The sequence below is a fragment of the Octopus bimaculoides genome, chromosome 11, assembly GCF_046866305.1.
Source record: "Octopus bimaculoides isolate indiv1 chromosome 11, ASM4686630v1, whole genome shotgun sequence".
NCBI lineage: Eukaryota > Metazoa > Mollusca > Cephalopoda > Octopoda > Octopodidae > Octopus > Octopus bimaculoides.
In genome coordinates this window covers 16,867,821-16,889,959 of record NC_142938.1, presented here as the reverse complement: position 1 = coordinate 16,889,959, position 22,139 = coordinate 16,867,821, and the positions used below count along the sequence as shown (strand labels likewise).

The following is a 22,139-nucleotide window of genomic DNA, read 5'->3' as shown; positions in this document are numbered from 1 at the left end:
GAAACCACTTTAAAGCAAAAGTAAAATTATAGAAAAGTATTTGGAAAATTTTCAGTGTAATTACATTTTCATAATCAAACTTATATAACTCTAGAAACATAATTAAAACGCATCGCAACTTGTTACAAAAAAGAAATTAGTAAAATTTCCAGAACCGGAAGTTAGCTATGTGCGGGATTATAAAATGAGTTCTTTTTCTGTGAAGTTTAATTTGAAGAAAAAAAAAAGAAAAAAAGAATGAACATTTTATAATGTTTAAAGATAATAATGTTTAAATAAATATTTTTCGTTATTATTTTTTTATTATTCTGTTATTAAAATACGTTCAATATTGTTTCACTTTCCAGAAATAATAGTTTGATGCCTCCAATAAGAATTGAATGGTAATTAATTTTATTTTACACCGGTTAGCATGACTAGTTAAAAATGACGGCCACAGGAATCGCAGTTGATGGTTCCCGAGAAAAAGCTCTCACTGATTATAGAAAAAAGCTTACTGAGCATAAAGAAATAGAAGACAAACTCAAGCAATGTAAGTCTTTTTCATAACGGCTCTTAAGTAATATTTAATGCATTGATTTCTTAACACTGTTTCATAAACAATGCATTATTTCTTGTGTCTAACAAAAACCTCGGCACTATCGGATGTGTAAGTCTTTTTGTTTTAAATATTTATCTTACAATTCGTTTCGTCCCTATTATATTTAAGTACATATTGATTAATTGTTGAACTCGACAGTAAAATAGTCAAACATTCTGCAAATCAGATATAACTGTAGACAGTATTTCGTTATTAAAGCAAAATTTTACACCTGTTAAATATTACAAATGAGTCAACGAGGGATCCTATATGTTGTCTGCTAAAAATATCCGTTAAATCTCCCTCAAACTACAACCTTTTATGTATGAGAAAAAAATAAAACCGGCACTGTCATGGTATTAGCTGTCAGAAGCGAAAGTAGAAAAATCTAAACAAGGAATGTTACTGCTGGTTTGAGTTGAAATCTGTTTCTTTGGCTACTGACTGGCCGGAGCTATCTATCTATCTATATATCTATCTATCTGTCTGTCTATCTCTCTATCTCTCGTCCACCTTCGTTTGTTTCCGTAGAATTTATCAAATTAGAAAAAAAAACTTTTTGGCTACTTCCATCATGCTAGCTCCACACGAGGGGCATATTTTTGGGGTATTTAAAAGTCCATGTCTCTTAAGCCAATTAATACTATTTTCTGTTGTAGCGGTGGCGATGGCAATATCGCGGTGATTAATTCCAACTTTGGATTACGCGTGGTGGTGGTCATTGGTGGTGCTGATTGGTGTATGTGATTTGTTTTTAAAAACAATAATGAATAATGCAAAAATATATTTATTTATAAAGTTTAAACTGAATTTCATTTGTTTAAATTCTACGGAAACGCATTTTCTAATTTGATAAATTCTACGGAAATGCATTTTCTAATTTGATAAATTCTACGGAAACAAACAGGTTATATTCTTTTAAAATAGAATGGGTGGGTCATGGCTGGAACGCCTTTCATCAAAGATTTACTCGAACTGGAGTAATCCCAAGGAGCTAAACAACGTTAATTGTGAATTTCATCTCAAGATAAGATAAACCTCTTAAACAAGGATTAATCAGAAAAGAAGGGAGGCTCTGGTGTGTGTGTGCTTTTGGTAACAAAACGGGAGAAATAGAACTTATAACATGATTATATATAATTTTTAATCGACAGAACTTACAAAGTGACTTAAGGACCGAGAGTTACGTGTGTGGAACTTATCAAACTTCATAATTTAATGCCTATGTTCTATGCTGGCATGGGTTGGATGCTTTGACAGGATCTGTTGGGTTCACTCACTGCATCGAGCTCCAATGTCTGCTTTGGTTTCTACGGCTGGTTGTTCTTCATTACACCAAACACTTTACAGTGTGTACTGAATGTTTTTGTTTCATACCATTGGCACTAGTGAAGTCACTATGCTGCTTGCATGACTATGAAACCCGAGTGAATGTTGGTTTTATACTCAGGGATGAGGGGTTAAATTATGAGAGAAGGGTGGGGACAGAGCAGGTTCTTGTAGAGGAGCTAGATATATCTACTCACATTTAGAAGAGAGGACAAGAATGATCAATAGATTCTGAAAAAAGATAGTGGTGAAGAGGTATCCAGGTACAAGATAAGTAAAAGTGATTGGGGCAGAGGAACTAGGAAAGTATGGGGAATTTGCAAGGTAACAACTATGAAGATTGGATAGGGTTCAAGGGTGAATGTAGGGGAGGATGACAATTCATGCATAAATTGGGAAAGATAGAGGGATGTAGAAGAGAATTGGAGAGGAGCAGGATAGTAATTATGATACAGTTGACAGGTTGAACAAGCAAGAGATGACATGTGGTTGGGTAGGCTGCAGGAGTGGTTGGAGAAAGGCTGGCATAGTGCATAAAGAGATAATTTGGTGGTTCATGGGAGTGGAATGATCAATGAAACATATGGGGTGAGAGACCAATCTTAATGTATGAAGAATGGCTAACAAGTGAGATTGATTCTGGATAACAAGAAAAAGAAGAAAAGTGATATCAAAGGAGAGCTGCAGTGAGAGAGATTATGGGTATGATAGGAGAAGGTTGGGCAAGGCACACACACACACAGTGCTTCCAGAAGTTAGTTTCCCTGCAGTATGCAGGTCTTCTTGAGAATTGTGTATTGCCACACATTTTGGTTCTTTGTCACCTCTTCTGTGAGGCTCAGTGTTCTGAGGTCAGCCTTCATCACTTTGTCCCACATTTTCTTGGTTCTCCCTCTTCCACAAATTACTACCACATTGATTGGTGCATCTTTATACAGCTGTTTTAATTCCATATGCATCACATGTTCCATACTAGTGTAGTCTTCTTTCTTGCACATTACATCTGATTCCTCTTATACTCAGCACATTTATACTACGTTGTTCATGCTCACTTTACGCATACACTCACACACATATGTGACTGTGTGGTAAGAACTTTGTTTCTGAACCCTGTGGTTTTTGTCTGAAATTGTAGCTGACTAAAACCTTGTGAGTGGATTTGTTTGATGGAAACTAGAAGAAGTCAGGAAGGGCATCCAACTATATAAGATGGGCTTCTTTCAGTTTCCCCCTACCAAATCCACTCACAAGGCTTTGCTCAGCCCCGTGCTCCAGTAGAAGATACTTGCCGTAGATATCACGCAGTGGGACTGAACCTAGAACCATGTGGTTGGGAAGCAAGCTTCTTACAACACCTATTTATATACACACACACATATATATATATTTGGTAAATAGCACAAATGGAATGAGAGGAATATGAAATGTACAGTTGGGCAACATGAGAGGTCATAGCTGGCAGACAAAAATTTAAAAGGTGATGAACAAAATGTAAGCACACACACGCACACAGAAAATATGAAATGAAAAGTTGTACACAGTGAATTGCGCACCAAAATAAGTAAAAGGAAGGGTGAAAAGTAGATTGATGTTTTGTATGCACCCTTTATCAGAATAGAGTAAGAAAGCAAAATAGGCAAGAAAAAAGAAACAATACCTGTTTATAGCATGTGTGTATCTTTTGACTACATGATATATTTATAAAGTAATTGAATGATTTTCTGCTTTCTCTCTGTAGCTCGTGAGGAATTGAAAGAACTGACAAAACAATATGATAAATCCGAGAATGATTTAAAAGCCCTTCAGAGTGTTGGACAGGTAAGAAATTGTGTTATTACAAATACATCAACCCATCTTTTTGATTAGGTGTGAACTCTTATTATAGGAAGTTGTGTGCACAGTTACAAAGTTTTTATTTTTGTTTTTGCATAAAGTCAACTCTGATCAAAGGTCTCTCAACCATAGTTTTCCTATTAATTTTTCATGTTTGCCAGGGCCATGGATTGGCTCCAGTGGCACATAAAAAGCACCATTTGAGCATGATTGTTGCCAGCGTCGCCTTACTGGCACATGTGCCGGTGGCACGTGAAAAACGACATTCGAGCGTGGTCGTTGCCAGTGCCGCTGGACCGGTTCCCATGTAGGTAGCACGTAAAAAGCACCTTTTGAGTATGGTCGTTGCTAGAACCACCAACTGGCCTTCATGTCGGTGGCACGTAAAAGCACCCACTACACTCTTGGAGTGGTTGGCGTTAGGAAGGGCATCCAGCTTAGAAACTTTGCCGTATCAGATTGAGCCTGGTGCAGCCTCTGGCTCACTAGTCCTCAGTCAAACCCTCCAACCCATACCAGCATGGAAAGCAGATGATGATGATGATCTCCTTGCTAATTTTAGATGGCAGAGTGTTTGAAAGAAGATTTGGCTATCACTTCTAGCAGATCGAGTGGCTGTATCTTGGTTTTCGTTTCTCATTGTGTTTAACCTTTTTTGTGATGTCCTGTACCCATATATGCTTGTATGTATACATATAGATGTCGGTATGCACATATATATATGGATATATGCATATAATTATATATTATTTATGTTATTATATATATATATACACACATACACTCACTATGGGCAGTCCCAAAGTGGTAGCATGTTATCATCAAGGAACCAGACTTGATGGAAAATAACATATGCCAAGAGGCAGAAATCGAATGTTGAAAATACAAAGAGCAACTCATACTTCCTTGTTCCTTATCAACTCTCTCCAATGATAAATGCTCCTTGGTCTTCTATACTGCCCTTGGCTTGAACAAGTACCTCAGGCTCCAGCACCCTTCAAACCCATCAAGTTGAAAAGGCTCAAACACTGGCTGTAGATCTACTACTCAGATGCGAGTCAACACTGAGAGTGATATATACATATATATATGTTTATGTGTGAGTATGAGTTGGTGTCTTTCCATGTTTAGATACTGTGTAAACAATAGATAGTGTCTTTGTTTATGCTTTCCATGAAAACCAGTCTGATTGAGCTGTTTGTTGTTTGAAAGGTCAGAGGAGAATAGTGCCTTACTTGGAAACAAGTGATAGTTAGTGTTAGGAAGGGTGTACAAAGAGTGCTTAAAAGTTCTTGGCTTTAAGGGTGTTGTGTAAGGCCTGGTTGGAGATCTAACCTTCCAAGTTTTTTTACAGGGCTTAGAAAAACTGAAAGACCACTGCAATAAGTGTGTGAATCTGAATGGGGAATATGTTGAATAAAATCATTAACTGACCCCCTGGAATTTTTCAACACTCCCTCATAGAGTTATAGAAAGCTGCTTCAGTTAAGTCTCTTCTGACTTGTGGTTGGCATGGAAAAGTAGATACTTAGACGATACTGATGATGAGGATTAAAATGTTCCCATGGCAATTTTTATCAAACATAAACTGACAATATATCTTCAACTCACAATAATCTCTCTTTCTCTCTTACAGATTGTTGGTGAAGTACTGAAACAACTTACGGAGGAGAAATGTAAGATTTTGTTTATATTTTGAACTATTAAATTTTTTATCTTCTATTATAACTATCATCGTCGTTTAACGTCCTCTTTCCATGGGTTGGATGATTTGACTGAGGACTGGTGGACCAGGAGACAACACCAGGCTTCAATCTCATTTGGCAGAGTTTCTACAGCTGGATGCCCTTCATAACGCCAACCACTCCGAGAGTCTAGTGGGTGCTTTTATGTGCCACCGGTACGAAGGCCAGTCAGGCGGTAGTATGCCTTGCTCTGGTTCTTTTCATCCTGTGTTCAAATCCCACCGAGGTCAATATTGCCTTTCAATTGTATGGGGTCGATAAAGTCCCAATCAAATACTAGAGTCAATTCTTTTTTCTTGTTCTTGTTGAATCAGCTACAAGGAAGATCATAGGAGATAACTTGCAGTGTCCCTTTCTCTAGAAATGGATGGCTCTACTGGAACCATACAACCATCAATACAGTCATCCCATTTCTTTCAATACCGTTCTTCCCCCCCCCCCCCCCACTTCATATATCTCTCCTTTTTTTCTCTCTCTCTCTCTATACATATCCATCCTCCTAATTTAGTAGCCAACTTACTGCTCTGATGATATATATCGAAATATTTTCTTCAGCTGGTTCATATTTTGAAATGTTTTAACTGAAGAAGATGTGTTTCCTATTATATATTATGCAGACCTAAAATGTATGTATTAAACGATTTCAAAATATCACTATTTGGCATTAGGAAGGACATCCACCCATAGAAACCATGCCAAAACAGACAGGGAGCCTGTACAGCCCTGGTCAACTCTTGTCACACTGTCCAACCCATGCCATGATTATAGTTTGCATGACTTCATTGTTATATATACCAGCGTTGCCTTCTAGCACTTGTGCTGGTAGCATGTTAGAAAATCATTCAAGTGAGATCGTTGCCAGTGCAGGTGGCACGTAAAAAACACTTTTTTGAGCATGGCCATTGCCAGTACTGTGTGACTGACCCTCGTGCCGGTGGCACGTAAAAGCACCCACTACATTCTCGGAGTGGTTGGCGTTAGGAAGGGCATCCAGCTGTAGAAACTCTGCCAGATCAGATTGGAGCCTGGTGCAACCTTCTGGCTTGCCAGTTCTCCGTCAAATCGTCCAACCCATGCTAGCATGGAAAGTAGTCGTTAAACGATGATGATGATATATATATGTATGTGTGTATGTATATATATGTATAAAGTGATACTGAAGCATTCACCTATGAGTGAATTGCATCTTAGCAGAAACAGCTGTAGGCTAATGAGGTTCATAACAATTCTTTATTCCTTTGTCATTCTAATTTCTTTTACATTTATATATATATATATATACACACGCGCACACACATGTACTCTGTTATTTTTCATATATAATTGTTATTTTTGTTTTATAGTTATTGTTAAAGCAACCAATGGACCTCGATATGTCGTTGGATGCAGAAGACAGCTTGACAAATCCAAGCTGAGACCAGGCACTCGGGTAGCTTTAGATATGACTACCCTAACTATAATGAGGTAAAGTACCATTTCATTCCGTCTTTCTCTTTCTTTTTCCTGTTTAAGTCCTTCAGTGAACATTCAGAAGTTTGTAATTTATATCTTGGCCACTGAAACTGTCTTCTGTCTTGGCCTAGTTGCATGGTTTTGGTGAGTGTGGTTTGAGTGGTGATGGTTTGTAATCTGACTAAACTCAGACAAATACCATGCAATAGTTCTTCTGGGTTTTTTTTTTTGTTTGTTTGTTCTGCATTCAAATGCTGCTGAGGTCAACTTTGTCTTTGATTCTTTTGGGGTGGGGAGGGGGTGGGGGAAATAAATGCCAATCTGTGCTAGCATGCAATGAACTAGTATGGTACAGTAGAATCCCCAAATCTCCATACAACCATGAGGCTCTGATAGATGAAATGACCACAGTTGGAATACATTGTTGTTACATCTATGTTATCTATCTGCAACACCCTATATTAATGCAGCGATGCACATACACATATATATCCAATCATTCACTCATGCATGTATGTATATATATATATATATATATATATATATAGATATATATATATATATATATATATATATATATATATATTTATTTTTTTATTTACACACACACTCACACACACTCTTAAATTGACTCCATTGAAAGACCAAATGCAAAAAGCAAGATTCTCTGACTGTGGAAGTATTAAATGGTGCCTCCTTTCATCAAGTTTGGCACAGAGTGTAATGAGTGTCAAAAGAACAGACCAATGAAATTTTCAAGACACTTCAAAGAGCTGGTCTTGGTCTTTGATTGTCATGAAATACAGATTTAGCTTTAGTTTTGCATTCAAGGTTCTTGGAGAAAAAGGCATGCGTACAGGGATGACTGTGTGAAGTTTTACCAGGGCTTTGTGAATGAAATTTGAGAGCTGGAAATTGTACTGAAACTTATCGTGTATATGTATTTATTATCATTATCATTTGTTTTAATGTCTACTTATCCATGGTTGCATGATCAGACAAGAGTAAGTTGGAGTAGAGTTCTACAGCTGAAATTCCTCTTGCCAACCCCCACTTGTTTCCAAGTAAGGTAATAATCTCCCAGTCAACAAACAGCATGGATATGTTTACTTAGAGAACTGGAAATGAGTCTTTTGTTTGCAAAGTTTGTGCAGCATGCCAAGAAGTATGGACATGCTTTCATGGTGGCCTGCAAGATGTCACATATGGCAAGGCTAGTGTATACAACCTGCTATTGAGCATCCAAGATAAGGCAATACAAACTTACGCATGCACGCACACACATGCACACTAGATAATATATGTATGTATATGTAATAAGCTTCTTTCAATTTCTGTCCACCAAATACACTCACAACCTTTTGGTTGGCACAAGGCTTTTCTAGAAGACTCACCCAATGTGTCATGCTGTTGGACTCAAGTCAAAACCACATGGTTGGAAAACAGGCTTCTTTACCGCACAGCTATGCCTGTGTATGTGTGTATATACTCAACTCGTGTATGTATGTGTATATATAATGTTTGTATGTATCTGCATCTTCATGTTCATACTATTTCACTAATGGTGACAGTATTTATGTCCCATGTATTTAAAAATGCTGGCAGCTTGACAGTTCACGTGAAGTCATGTAGAATAATGTACCTTAACTGAAGCAAAGGTCAAGAAGGGCACCCAATTGTAAAACATCGTATCAAATCTTATCCAACCCATGCCATCATGGAAATGCACACATAAATTCTGTGTGATGCCACTTACTGAACATAGGTGATGTAACCTATTTCATTTTGGTTGTCTTATAAGTTGCTTCAATATTGTTGTACTTTTATTATACAGATACCTACCAAGAGAAGTGGATCCTTTGGTTTACAATATGTCGGTCGAAGATCCTGGCCAAGTTAGTTATAATCAAATTGGTGGGCTTGGAGAACAGATCAGAGAACTCAGAGAAGTAAACAAACATTTTTCAACATTTATCTCTCTCTCATCATCATAATTATCGTGGTCATTGTTTTAATGCCCATTTTTACATGCTTGCATGTGTCAGACAGAATTTGCGGAGACAGATTTTCTATGGCTGGATGACCATCCTGTGACCAGTTGTCACCTGTTTTCAAGTAAACTAAACACTTCCCCATGGCCAGACATGTTCATGCAGAATACTGGAAATGAATGACAATGCTTATATGACACTCATTTACAACTACCACCCCACTGTCAACACAAAGAGGCACAAACATTCATACATGCATGTCACAGGCTTCTTTCAGTTTCCGCATGCCAAATCCATTTGCACGACCTTGGTCAGGCTGGGGCCATAGTAGATGACACTTACCCAAGGTGCCACGGATTGAAACTGAACCTGAAACCATGTAGTTGGGAAGCAAACTTCTTAAATACACACCCAGCATTATATAGCAGAAGTAAGTGTGTCTAAAGAGCCAAGAGTTTTGTGTGTTGATATGTATGTATACACACACACACACACACACACACACACGTATTCCACACTTCTCATTGTTTTACAGCTTGATGCTCCTTCTGTCACTAAGCCTGTCACATGTTTTTCAATATTCTCCAAATTTTTCTTTTAAAGGTTATTGAGCTGCCTCTGATGAATCCTGAACTTTTCCAACGTGTTGGAATAACCCCACCTAAAGGCTGTCTGCTCTATGGACCACCTGGCACAGGCAAGACCTTATTAGCTCGGGCAGTTGCAAGCCAGTTGGATGCAAATTTTCTTAAGGTAAGAGGCTTTTGTTTTTCTTTTTTCTGTTTCTCAATCTGTGAATTCAACAACTTAAAAACACCCAAGTTTTCAGTTTGGCTGAGTACATCTTGATACCTCTGCTTCACCAACCTTTCTCCCTTTTCTGCTGGAGTAGCAGTGTATTTTCTTTATTGCAAGACACCTGTCCCTATCCCCATTATCATGCTATAGTCTTTCAACACCTGGCACAAAGCTGCCTCAATGCTGCACCTTCACTGTGTCAAGCAGTCTTGCTTTGCAAGTTACTTGATGGCCTCACTAGTGCAGGTGCCATGAAAAAAAAGCACCCAGTACACTCTGTAAAATGAAAGGCATCTAGCCAAAAGACTTGCTTAAGCTGACATTGGAGCCCAATGCAGCTCTCTAGCTCATCAGGTCCTGTTGAACTATCCAGCCCATACTAGAATGGAATATGGACATTAAATGATATCTCAGGATACCTCAAATTTTTATATATTTCTTACTCATTATTGATATCGGTTCTATTAAGTTTTAAGGCAACGAGCCTGCAGAATTGTTAGCACATTGGACGAAATGCTTTATGGTATTTCTTCTGACTCTTTACATTCCAAGTTCAAATTTCATTGATGTCAGCTTTGCTTCTTATGCTTTCAGAGTTGATAAAATAAAGTACCATTCAACTACAGGGGGCTGGTGTAATCAATTTGCCCCCTCCTCAAAGTTGCTAGCCTTGTGTCAAAATTAGGTTGTTGTTGTTGTTGTTGTTACTAAGCCTGGCAAGCTGTTAGAATCATTTGTGCATCCAACAAAATGCTTAGTGGCATTACTTCCAGCTTTTTACATTTTGATTTCAAATCTCATCCTGATTGTTTTTGCGTTTCATCCTTTCAAGGTTGATAAAATTAAGTGCTAATAAAACACTTGGGTTGATATAATCAATATCAATTTGCGCCTGCTTTTCACAACTGCTAGACTTGTATCCAAAATTAGAAATAAAATCATGAAGTTTTTAAGCAGTACTCCAACATGGTTAACCACAGACAGAAACCAGATTAAAAGAAAAATTTTTTGAAGTTGTTTTTTTTAGCTATTTTTTTGTCTTTCTTTTTTTCCCTTCTCAGGTTGTTTCCAGTGCAATTGTTGATAAATACATTGGTGAGAGCGCACGTCTGATTCGTGAGATGTTTGCATATGCCCGGGACCATGAACCGTGCATTCTGTTCATGGATGAAATAGATGCTATTGGCGGCAGACGTTTTTCAGAAGGTACATCAGCTGATAGAGAAATCCAGAGAACTCTGATGGAGGTAAAAATGCTTTTAGTCAACTATGCAAGTTGATCTTGTTATTGATTTTTTTTTTTAATTAAAAAAAAAATTTTTTTAACTAAAGTTTTGAAAAGTGAAATGTTAGAATAATTAGAATGAGAAGACAGAGAAACTACAATTGGGATTTTCATAACAGGGATTACACATTTTCTAAAACCGGATTATCATTACTTTAATGTCTGCTTTCAGATGCCCTTCCTATCATCAACCCACGCTTGTTTCCAAGCATGTTTTGTCAGACATGGGAGACTTGAAACGAATAACACCATTTGTATAATGGTAATGCTCACCTACAACTGTCACATGGCGTTAAGACAAGGAAATGCACACACACACATACATATATAATGACAGGCTTCTTTCAGTTTCAGTCTACCCAAGCCATTCACAAGGCTTTGGTTGGCCCAAATTTATTGTGGAAGATCCTTGCCCAAGATGCCATGTAGTGGGACTGAACCTAAAACCATGTAGTTGGGAAGCAAACATCTTAACCACACTTTATATACATATATATATATATATATATATATATATATATATATGAGAGAGAGAGAGAGAGACTTTAAATGCTTATGAGGATGATGGAGGAGGGGCTGATTGAAGCAGTTGTCTTGAAAGTTGGATACCATTTATATTTCTAACCACTTTACGAAGTAGACAGGAACCTCTTTCTCTGTATGTTTGTATGTGAAGAATTGTTGATAGTCATTATAACCAAAATGTATTTCTTTTATTTAGCTGTTGAATCAAATGGATGGTTTTGATGCCCTCGGTCAAGTGAAAATCATTATGGCCACTAACAGACCAGATACTTTAGATCCAGCTCTGCTACGTCCTGGACGTTTAGACAGAAAAATTGGTAAGCTTTTTTTTTCATATTCACAAAACCTAACTTGGTTCTTTTTCACATTCACTTTTTCCATACTGGCATGGATTGGATGAAATCTGCTGAAGATGAATTCTACAATCTGATCCACTTTCTCATGCTGGCCCTTGTTTTCAAGTAATTTATTCCACATTTTCACATGTCAGACTGCTGCCAGACATTCTGTTTAGAGGAAACATTACATCACTGCTGTCAGTGTGATGATATTCAAAGGCAAAAATACATATATATATGTGTGTGTATACATAAATGACATGCTTCTGTACAGTTTCCTTCTAATAAATTTTACTGACAATACAATCGTCTGTCCAAGGCTACTTGCTCAACATGTCACAGTGGGATTGAACCAGATTCATGAGATTGTGAAGCTAATTCCTTCACAATCGTGCCTGTACCTACATAACATATATAGGAAATTTATAAGGCGTTCCTCTCTTATCAACAATAACAGCTCATCTGTTATTGCTACAATATAATTTTGTCCTAAATATCATTCTATTGATAAAGAGGGACACTAGTTTTGAGAGTGGCCGTGTGGTAAGTAGCTTGCTTACCAAACACATGGTCCCAGGTTCAGTCCCACTGTGTGGTACTTTGGGCAAGTGTCTTCTACTAAAGCATCGGGCCGACCAAAGCCTTCTAAGTGGATTTGGTAGACGGAAACTAGAAGAAGCCCGTCGTATATGTATATGTGTGTATATATTTGTGGGGCTGTGTTTGTCCCCCCCAGCATTGCTTGACAACCAATGCTGTTGTGTTTACGTCCCCATAACATAGCAGTTCGGCAAAAGTGACCGATAGAACAAGTACTAGGCTTACAAAGAATAAGCTCTGGGGTTGATTTGCTCGACTAAAGGTGGTGCTCCAGCATGGCCGCAGTCAAATGACTGAAACGAGTGAAAGAGTAAAAGAGTATATAGAAACTATAATGATGAGACCATGAGCTGATAATAAGCAAGCCTCTACATGATTGTTGAAACCTCTAGAAACTGCTGTCAAATCTTCCTCAAATTATATCATACTGCCTTAAAAATGGAAGAATACATTGAGCTATTGTAGTTGTTGAAAAAGATAGGATAATTATGGTTTTGATAGTTTTTTTTTTTTTTATTCAGTCAAGGCTGACTTGGGACAAAAACAACAACAACTGTACAAATATAATAAAACCTTTTATTAAGCTATAAATGACATTTGTTATCATCTCAGTTTCTTTTGGCTTAAAAAAGTAATTAAACATTTACATTATGTGTGACTTATGGCCAATCCTATACTGTTTATTAATATGTGTAGAGCCACAGGAAGTCAAAAGTTTGCAGGTTATTGGTTTACTTACAAGCTTTGAAGGTATTACAGTTTTTCACCTGTCACCTGTTTCATATTAATATTTCAATCTTTTCTGGAACATTTTTTCTCACAATTTTCTGTTCTGTGTTTTGCAAAACAATCAAGAATTTGAAGTGGGTTTTAGAAAATAACTGACTTGTTTATAAAGATGGTGTTTGTAGATGAAATGTGTAATTTCTAATAAATGTTTTAACTCTGAATATGAACATTCTAAAGCAAACAGATATTTGTATTCTAGAATTAGGGACAAAATACCTTTACTTGAATTCATCATCGTCGTTTAACGTCCGCTTTCCATGCTAGCATGGGTTGGACGATTTGACTGACGACTGGTGAAACCAGATGACTACACCAGGCTCCAATCTGATTTGGCAGAGTTTCTACAGCTGGATGCCCTTCCTAATGCCAACCACTCAGAGAGTGTAGTGGGTGCTTTTACGTGCCACCGCCACGAAGGCCAGTCAGGCGGTACTGGCAACAGCCACACTCAAAAGTCCTTACACATGCCGCGGGCACAAATGCCAGAATTAATTTTGAAAATAGTTATATATTTAGTAAGATAATTTTGTCATGATTAAGCTTGTGTTTGAAATATAAATTAGTATAAAGTTTTGAAGGAAGATTTAAATTTAGATCACTTCAAAGAAGGAAGTTTTGCATCGTACAACTAGGAGTGGTTTTGGGTAGATTGGTATGAAAAGTGTGTTAAAGAGTAATAAGGAGCTCAAGTTGTATTTGATTATTGTTCAGAATGAAATAGACTGCACCAGGCTATCTTCCTCTTGCTCAAATAGACAAACGGCTGCATATATTTAAAGCAATTTTGCAAAGTGAATGTAGGTCTTGCATTGAAATCCTCTACTCTCATTTTATTGTGTATTTGGACAGTACACCTGATTATACATGTCTATTTTTCCATGGAGTCAGAGGACTGCACTAAACCCCACTGGCTGCTTTGGCATGGTTTCTACTGCTGGATGCCCTTCCTAATGCCAACTGTTTTGTCCTACTATGTGATACTTTGGGCAAGTGACTTCTACTATAGACTTGAGCCAAGGTCCACCAAACTCCTTGTGAGTGTATTTGGTATACAGAAACAGAAAGAAGCCTGTTGTGTATTTGTGTATGTGACTTTTTGTTTGTCTCCCTGCCATATATAAATATATATATGTATATATATATTTGTGTGTGTGTCTTTTGGTTGGTGTTTGTCCCTCATAACTTAGCATTTCAGCTAAAAGAGACCAAGAGAATGAATACTGGCGTTCATTTATTTGACTAAATCCTTCAAGGCAACACCCCAGCGTGGCCACAGTCCAGTGACTGAAACAAGTAAAAGATAAAAGATATAGCCTAAGGTCAACCCAAACTTTATGAGTGGATTTGTTAGAAGGAAACTGAAAGAAGTCCGTTGTGTGTATGTATATATATATATATATATATATATATATATATCTATGTGCATGTATGTGAGTTGTCTTGACAACACCTGATTGTTGCAAATGGGTATCACTGCCATGTAGGTGACCCCCTTCATTACCAATTGTCCATGAAGACCTCACCAGTCATGGGGCAATATTCCCTTCCTTAGAAACAGGTGAGTGTTAGTGACAGGAAGGACATCCCACTGTAGAAAATCTGCCTGACCTGTGCAAGCATGGAAAAATGAGCTTTAAATGATGATGGTGGTGATATATCTTCCATATATTATTGTATTATATTTTACTGTTTACTTAAAAGAATGTTGTTTTCACATTATTTGCAATCTTCACAGCTAAGACTTTCAAATGTGTAACTAGATTTATCTGCATAATACATGTTTTAGGTATTCTGATATACACTGTGCATGTAGCTGTGTAGTTAAGAAGTTTGCTTCTCAGCCATGTGGTTTTAGGTTCAGTACCACAACATGACACCTTGGACAAGGTTCTTGTATTATGACCCTGGACTGACCAAAGCATTGCACGTGGATTTAGTTGGTTGAAATTGAAAGAAGTTTATTACGTGTGTGTTTGTGTTCTCCTTGTCTTTACATTGCACAATAGTTGTAAACAAGCTTCATCATCATATAAGCAGTGTTGTATGTCTCTACTCTTCCTTGAAAATATGTCTGGCATAGGAAAACGTTATCTTACTAAGAAACAAGTGAGGGCTGGCAACAGGACGCGCATCCTACTATGAAAAATCTGCCTTAATGAATCCCATCTGATCTATGCAAGCATAGAAAAGTGGACAATAAAACAATGATAATGATATGATATTACTTAATTATGTAAATATATTTGTCTTCCTTTGCAGAAATTCCCTTACCAAATGAACAAGCTCGACTTGAAATTCTTAAAATTCATGCGCAGCCTATTGCAAAGCATGGAGAAATCGGTAAGTTCCTGGAGTTGGTTATTCTTTTCCGACTTTTGTTTAAATCAGGTTTAACTAATTTCTTTAATACTAGAACTTAACTTGAGGGAGGGATGTGCATAGCATTTTGCCAAAAGGTAACAGCTTGTAAATTTTCATATAATATTTCTCTATCTCTGCCTGTGGGGAAACCCAATTTACATGTTGGTGTTAAATTTTGATATCTGTTGTTTATACTAAGCACTGTAGAACTTCTGTTAAACTGAAATATATATATATATAATGTGTGCATATGTATCTGTATGTATTTGTGTGTGTGTGTATATGTGTGCATGTATATTTACATATATACATACATACATATATATATATATATATATATATATATATATATATTTGTGTATATGCATATATGTATCTGTGTATATATTTTCACTAGTTTCCGTCTATCTATTGTAGCCATACTGGAGCACTGCTTTCAATGTTTTAGTTGATTATATTAACTCCAGTACATATTTCAGTTTCATATTTTATTGGTATTTATTTGTCAAACCCTTGAATTGTCTCTCTCTCTCCCTTCCTACATATAATTTATTCCTAGAAGTTTATCCACTTACAAGGTATTGGTCTAGCTGAGTCTACAGTAGAAGACTTATAGTCAATCACACAGCCATACTTGTACTCATGACTTTGAGAAAACATCAGTAACAATAATCTTTATTCAATGTCTTTTACAGATTGGGAAGCTATTGTAAAACTGTCTGATGATTTTAATGGAGCAGATTTAAGGAATGTCTGCACTGAAGCAGGTACGTAAAGATTTTTTTTTTCAACAAGCAAAATAGCTAATTAGAAAATTTCTATAAGAGATTGAAGCAGTAGCTATATTGAGAAGTAATGTTTATCACCATATTAATATGGTGATGAACATTATAGCCATATTGACATGTTGTTCAATGGCTGCCCTCATTTCATTGTTGCTGGTTTTGTACCATAAAGTTTATCTTTGAATAAAACACACTGGGGTTGATTCATTTGACTAAAAGAAATTCTTCCAGTTAGTGCCCCAGCATGGCCTCAGTCTAAAGACTGAAACAAGTAAAAGTTAAAAGATTTGTTAAAATGTGTATACATTTTGGGACACACATACACACACACTGGGCTTCTGTTAGTTTCTATCCTCCAAATCTGCTCGCATGTCTTTCATTAACCTGAGGTTATAGAAGATACTTGCTCAAGGTGCCATGCAGCAGGACTGAACTTGAAACCATGTAGTTGGGAAGCAAACTTCATCACCTCACAACCATGTCTGTGTGCATGCACACACACACACACACGTGCATGCTGCTTCAGCCACCTGGCTGAAATGTATCAAAGAAAATATATTGTAACCTGTTCTTTTCAGTACATGAGTTTTAGAAAACAAAAAAATCAGTTACAGTTTGTAACTTTTATACTTTTTAACCAGATGTTCTGTTTTCATTGTTTCTTTCCTTTTACCATTTGAATTTGCCTTTTTTCTTCTTTTCTTGTTTTCAGAGTCATTAGAGCAAGTATCAGGATGATACTGGGGTGGGGTGGCTACATAGTTCCCACCATTGCCACTCACAGTTGTGTGGTTTCAATAAATAATTTATGACATGGACTGAAATTTCTTGTGACTCTCTCCATAGCTTCTTCTCAGTTTTCTATAAATTTTCCCATGCTAGTATGGGTGGGGTGACTTTTAATAAATGTCAACATGCACATAGTGTAAGAGGTAAACCATTTGACTATAAATCTGAAGGGCCTTGCCTTTTACTTGTTACTAAGATGGATAAATCCAGCTCTCTCTCTTTGTTTTTTCTTGTGTCTGAACATGACTAACTTTGTATACCACCACTATTCCTTGAAATAATGCTGTGCACTCATCTTCCTACTGTTATGCATATTCCTTTTAGCTATCTGCTGCACCAAAAATATACACACATTTTGTCTTAGGTTCAGAAGAAATATTTCATTGTCAAAGAAGCCTCACCTTATTAAATGATTTCAGACGAAAATCTTCCTCACACTCTAATATTCTTCAACCTTCTTTCTGTTCTTGGTGTTCCCCATTACCTGTTCATAGACTAATTAATGAACAAAACCTTATTTCTCAAACATAACGATGATGGTACATCAACTTCACCCGATGACTAATGTCAGGCATCTGTAATATGCTACCAAATTAGAGAGCATGTGGCTGTCACTACAGCTTAATAACAGTAACTAGTTTGAAATCATCTTTGTTTTCTCTACATCTAGAGATTTTAAGCCCTCTCCTACTTCTCCAAGTTATTTTAAAATCTTAATGTATAATAATGGTTTCTTAATTCAGTTTTTAGTATTCAGATTTCTTTATCTGATCTATAGTTTATTTATTCATTGTTTTGAATTAATCATGCATTATCTTGTAGGTTCAAGATTTCAATGGTGTGTTTGTATATATTTTTAGAATGACATTGTAGGGTAGGTGTGAGAAGTTGGGTCTTGTCAGTTTTAACATAAAAAATGTAGAATATTTCGGCCGGATAAAATGCTAAAGATTTAAGCATAAAGTATATAGAATTAGAGGAAACATGTAGTGTGATGTTAATGTTTTTTTTAAATTTTATTCCAGTTCTCTAAGCTTTTTTTTTTTGTTGCTGCAGAAGTGGAGTGAAATAGAGTGGAGTGCAGAATGTGATGTGAAGTGGCTTTGATGGGAAATTGAAACCACATTATCTTGGTTGCTTAAACCTAACCTTTGCTCTATGGCATTTTTCACATTCCTACATAGAATTAACAAAAACATTTATGTAATAACAAAAAGTAAAACTCACAAATGCAATTATGAAGTCAGTGTTAACATATTCATGTAGTGAGAATAAAAGTTACTTGAAAGACTAGTTTTTTTTTTTTTCTTTTCAACACAATAATTTTGAGTGAATTTTCTAATGATTACTCTATTAAATACATTAACAAATTCACCACGTAATTATTTCTTGTTAACTATTTAAGCCTCCCTGTATTAAATACGTTAACACTAACTTATCTGTTTTGCCACATAATTATTCCTAGTTAACTTTTTATTCCTGTATTTTAAATATGTGAACGACTTGCTAACGGAACTATTATTTATTTATTTTTCATGCAGCTAGCAAGTTATTTCTTCTCACATATATATCTATCTATCTGTGTTGCCTAAGCTAATATCTGACTTGGTCTTATCATGCAGGTATGTGTACCATAAGGGCCGAACGAGAATATGTTATTGAAGAAGACTTTATGAAAGCTGTACGAAAAGTGGCTGACAACAAGATTCTAGAATCCAAGCTGGACTACAAACCAATCTAAATTTCAGGCCGTATTCTAACAACAATTGTCTACTACTCAAAGTTTTTACATCTATTGAGAATATAGTAGTTGTGCATTTTTTGTTCTTGTCCTTTCTTTAAAATAAATATATTTCTTTTCCATTTTTTGTTAGAATTATTCAATTTTGGTAGGAATGGCATGGTTCAACTGCTCAATTTGGTAAAATGTAGTGGTATGTGGAGCGTCTATTGATCAAGGTTGATTATTCCATTGCTTCAGTATGTGTAGGCTTGGACAAGACATTTTGAGAAAGACTAACAGTTACCTAAGTAGGCAAGTCTCCTCTCTCCACACCACAAATGTTTATCCAAGGAAAAGGCCACCAACTTGGACTGGCACAGCATAACAACAGTGTCATTGCTGTCAGAACACAAAGAACTAAAACAAATGCCACGAAACATCTCATCCATCATCATTATAACTGTTTTAACATCCACTTTTCCATGCTTGCATAGGTAGGACAGTGTTTATTGAAGCAGATTTTCTATGAATTCAAGATATAAAGCAATGCAGAATAAATGGTATAAAGCATTTTAGCCACTATATCACAATAATCAATAATATATTACTGGTACTTATTTTACCGAAATCCAACCTCTGCATTAACTTTCATAAGATGTGGCTGCACTATCACCAGCTTTATGGTTCATGTCCCCCTACTATGAAGCGATGGTGGTGGGGTGTTTTCAGTAATTTTTGTTGGATTGAATAAATTCTAGCTTACATATTAGGTACAGGCATAGGTGTGTGATTAAGAAGCTTGCTTCCTAATCACATCATCTCACTGTGTAACACCTTGGAATAAAGCCTCTGGCTGACCAAAGCCTTGTGAGTGAATTTGCTAGACATAAATATATATCATCATCATGCTAACATGGGTTGGACAGTTTGACAGGAGCCGACCAGTTGAAGGGCTGTTCAGGCTCCATGTCTGTTTTGACATGGTTTCTACAACTGGATGCCCTTGTTAACACCAACCACTTTAGAGTGTACTGGGTACTTTTGTGCAGTACAATTAGAGACGGTCAGCTGGAGAGGGTTGCAAGGGTAACCACACTTTTACTTAGCTTGACGTATCTTTCCAAGCACAACAAACCGCCAGCAGTCTTGGTCCCCTGCCCCTACTCTGTGAGTCCCAACATTTGTAGGTCTTTTCTCACCACTTTGTCCCACATCTTCCTGGGTCTACCCACCCCACAATTAGAGATCGGTTCCTCTTGATGCAACTGTCCTCATTCATATGCATCTCTATATATATTTATACATGTGCTGGTGCCATGTACACCATAGAAGCACCCATGCCAGTGCCATGTAAAAAGCACACTCTATAAAGTGGTTGGCATTAGGAAGGGCATCCAGTCATAGAAACCATGCCAATACAGACAAAATGGAGCTTGGGCAGAAAGGAATGGTTTGTGGAAGTTGTGTAAATATGGGTCAGAGCTGTTGTTAGCAAAGTGGAAGCGAGTAATGAGGCTCAGAATGGAATTTAGTGTGCAAGAATGTGTCCATTAGGACTCAGTCCACTCATTTTTATATACTTCTCCAAGCCATAAGAGAAGAGTTCAAAACTGGTTGTTGGTGAGAACTCATGTACACTCATAGCTGAATCAGTTGAAAAGTTCCAAAGGTAGAAACAAAATCTAGAGTTAAGAGTAGTAAAGGTTAATTTAGTAAATGGAGAAGTGTTAGCAGAAAAATAAAACAAAACAACCAACGGGGAAGTAGCAATGCTCAATATGCATAAAAGGAGTACACAAAAGATGATGTAGGATCTTAGGCTGACAGAAGAGAGATTTCATTTGAAACAGATACACAAGAGTAATTATCAGGAAGAGCTCCTGAAAAATGAAACTTGAATTGCCCAGAAGAGTGTACAGGTGTGAGTGTGTGAATCACATCGTCTCACTGTGACACCTTGGAATAAAGCCCCTGGCTGACCAAAGCCTTGTGAGTGAATTTGCTAGACGGAAACTGAAACAAAGAAAGGAAGGTAAAATTCAGACAATTATGATCTTTGTTGACAGGAAAGTGCTCACTCTCCAAATGAAAGAACGGATTGTATGAGGCTTAACATGGCAAGGGTGATGAATGTGGAGGATATTGGAAAGCTTGAAAGAAATGAGGTGAGCAAACTTTGATGGATATGTAATGTCAGCCAGCACAAGTGTACTGAGAGAAAAGTTAGGCACCAGAAGTATTTGTAAAGTGTATGAGAGAGATGATAGTAACAGTATAGGGATGTGAAGCACAAAAAGAATAATGGTTGAGTGAAAAAGTATTAAAAAAATACAAGTAGGAGTCTTCAGAAGAGGGAAACTGTTCAGTTTTCATGTCTATCCTCACCTATGGTCATGAATGTTGGGTAATTGTCGAGTAAAATTATGAATACAAGTAGCCAAAATGGAGTTCCTCTGAAGGATCATTACTTGACAGGGTGCATAACTTGAAGATCAGAGAGTTTCTCCAGGTCGAGTCACTGCATCACCACATTAAAAGGTCACAGGTCCAGCAGTACAGACATGTGATTAAAATGTCACAGGAAAGAATCACGATGAATTCTTCAAGTTGAGCTAAAAGAGTAGACAAAAGACAAGATGGATGGATAATATCCACAATCTCAGCTAGTCAAACTTGGGAATCCAGCAGGAAAGTCTAATGATGGTTGCTTCTGATGGAACTCTATGGGGAAGATGCTTGAGGACTCTACTACTATGACTTTATCATGAATAATGGGTGGATGGATAAAAGAGAAGCCAAATGATGGCAACAAGTGGAGAGGCGTGTTAAAATGTGTTGATCAGAATCCCAATACTTGTGTCTATTTACCTATTGCAAAAAAAAAAAAAACTCACATTAGCAAATATTTCTCATTGTACTGCCATAATAATGCACAAAAATGCAGCTTTTAAAAACAAATACATATATATCATTAGAAAACAATAAAAACAATCAATTTTCCAGAAGATAGATCCCTGCTATTTAACATAACAAAAACCACTTTGAAAAAAAAAAAAGAATTAATATGTTCTTTGAACAACAGACACCCTATGTGCAAAAACTGCAACAGCTGCAGTATTGTGCATCACTTGTTATATCAAATGGCAACATGCAACACGTCATAAACTAATGTTTGAAAATTTTAAAAGACTACAGTGTCCTATAGTTATATATGAA

The 22,139-nt window shown here is 36.7% G+C and overlaps 1 protein-coding gene across 1 annotated transcript; it reads left to right on the top strand.

Moving 5' to 3' along the window:
• The first annotated feature begins 409 nt into the window (after positions 1-409).
• On the top strand, positions 410-19,063 carry LOC106875620 (26S proteasome regulatory subunit 10B). Its single transcript, XM_052971533.2, has 11 exons — positions 410-532; positions 3,648-3,727; positions 5,379-5,418; positions 6,831-6,951; positions 8,774-8,888; positions 9,534-9,683; positions 10,790-10,975; positions 11,735-11,855; positions 15,525-15,605; positions 16,322-16,393; positions 18,823-19,063. The coding sequence occupies exons 1-11, from the start codon at positions 427-429 to the stop codon at positions 18,939-18,941; spliced, it is 1,191 nt and encodes a 396-aa protein (XP_052827493.1). The 5' UTR covers positions 410-426; the 3' UTR covers positions 18,942-19,063.
• Positions 19,064-22,139: the final 3,076 nt, after the last annotated feature.

Bases quoted from the DNA above. Each gene is read 5' to 3' on its own strand.
- LOC106875620 (XM_052971533.2), top strand. From the start codon at position 427: ATGACGGCCACAGGAATCGCAGTTGATGGTTCCCGAGAAAAAGCTCTC. The intron at 5,419-6,830 runs GTAAGATTTTGT...TTTGTTTTATAG, and splicing joins ACAACTTACGGAGGAGAAAT to TTATTGTTAAAGCAACCAAT. The intron at 8,889-9,533 runs GTAAACAAACAT...TTTCTTTTAAAG, and splicing joins AGATCAGAGAACTCAGAGAA to GTTATTGAGCTGCCTCTGAT.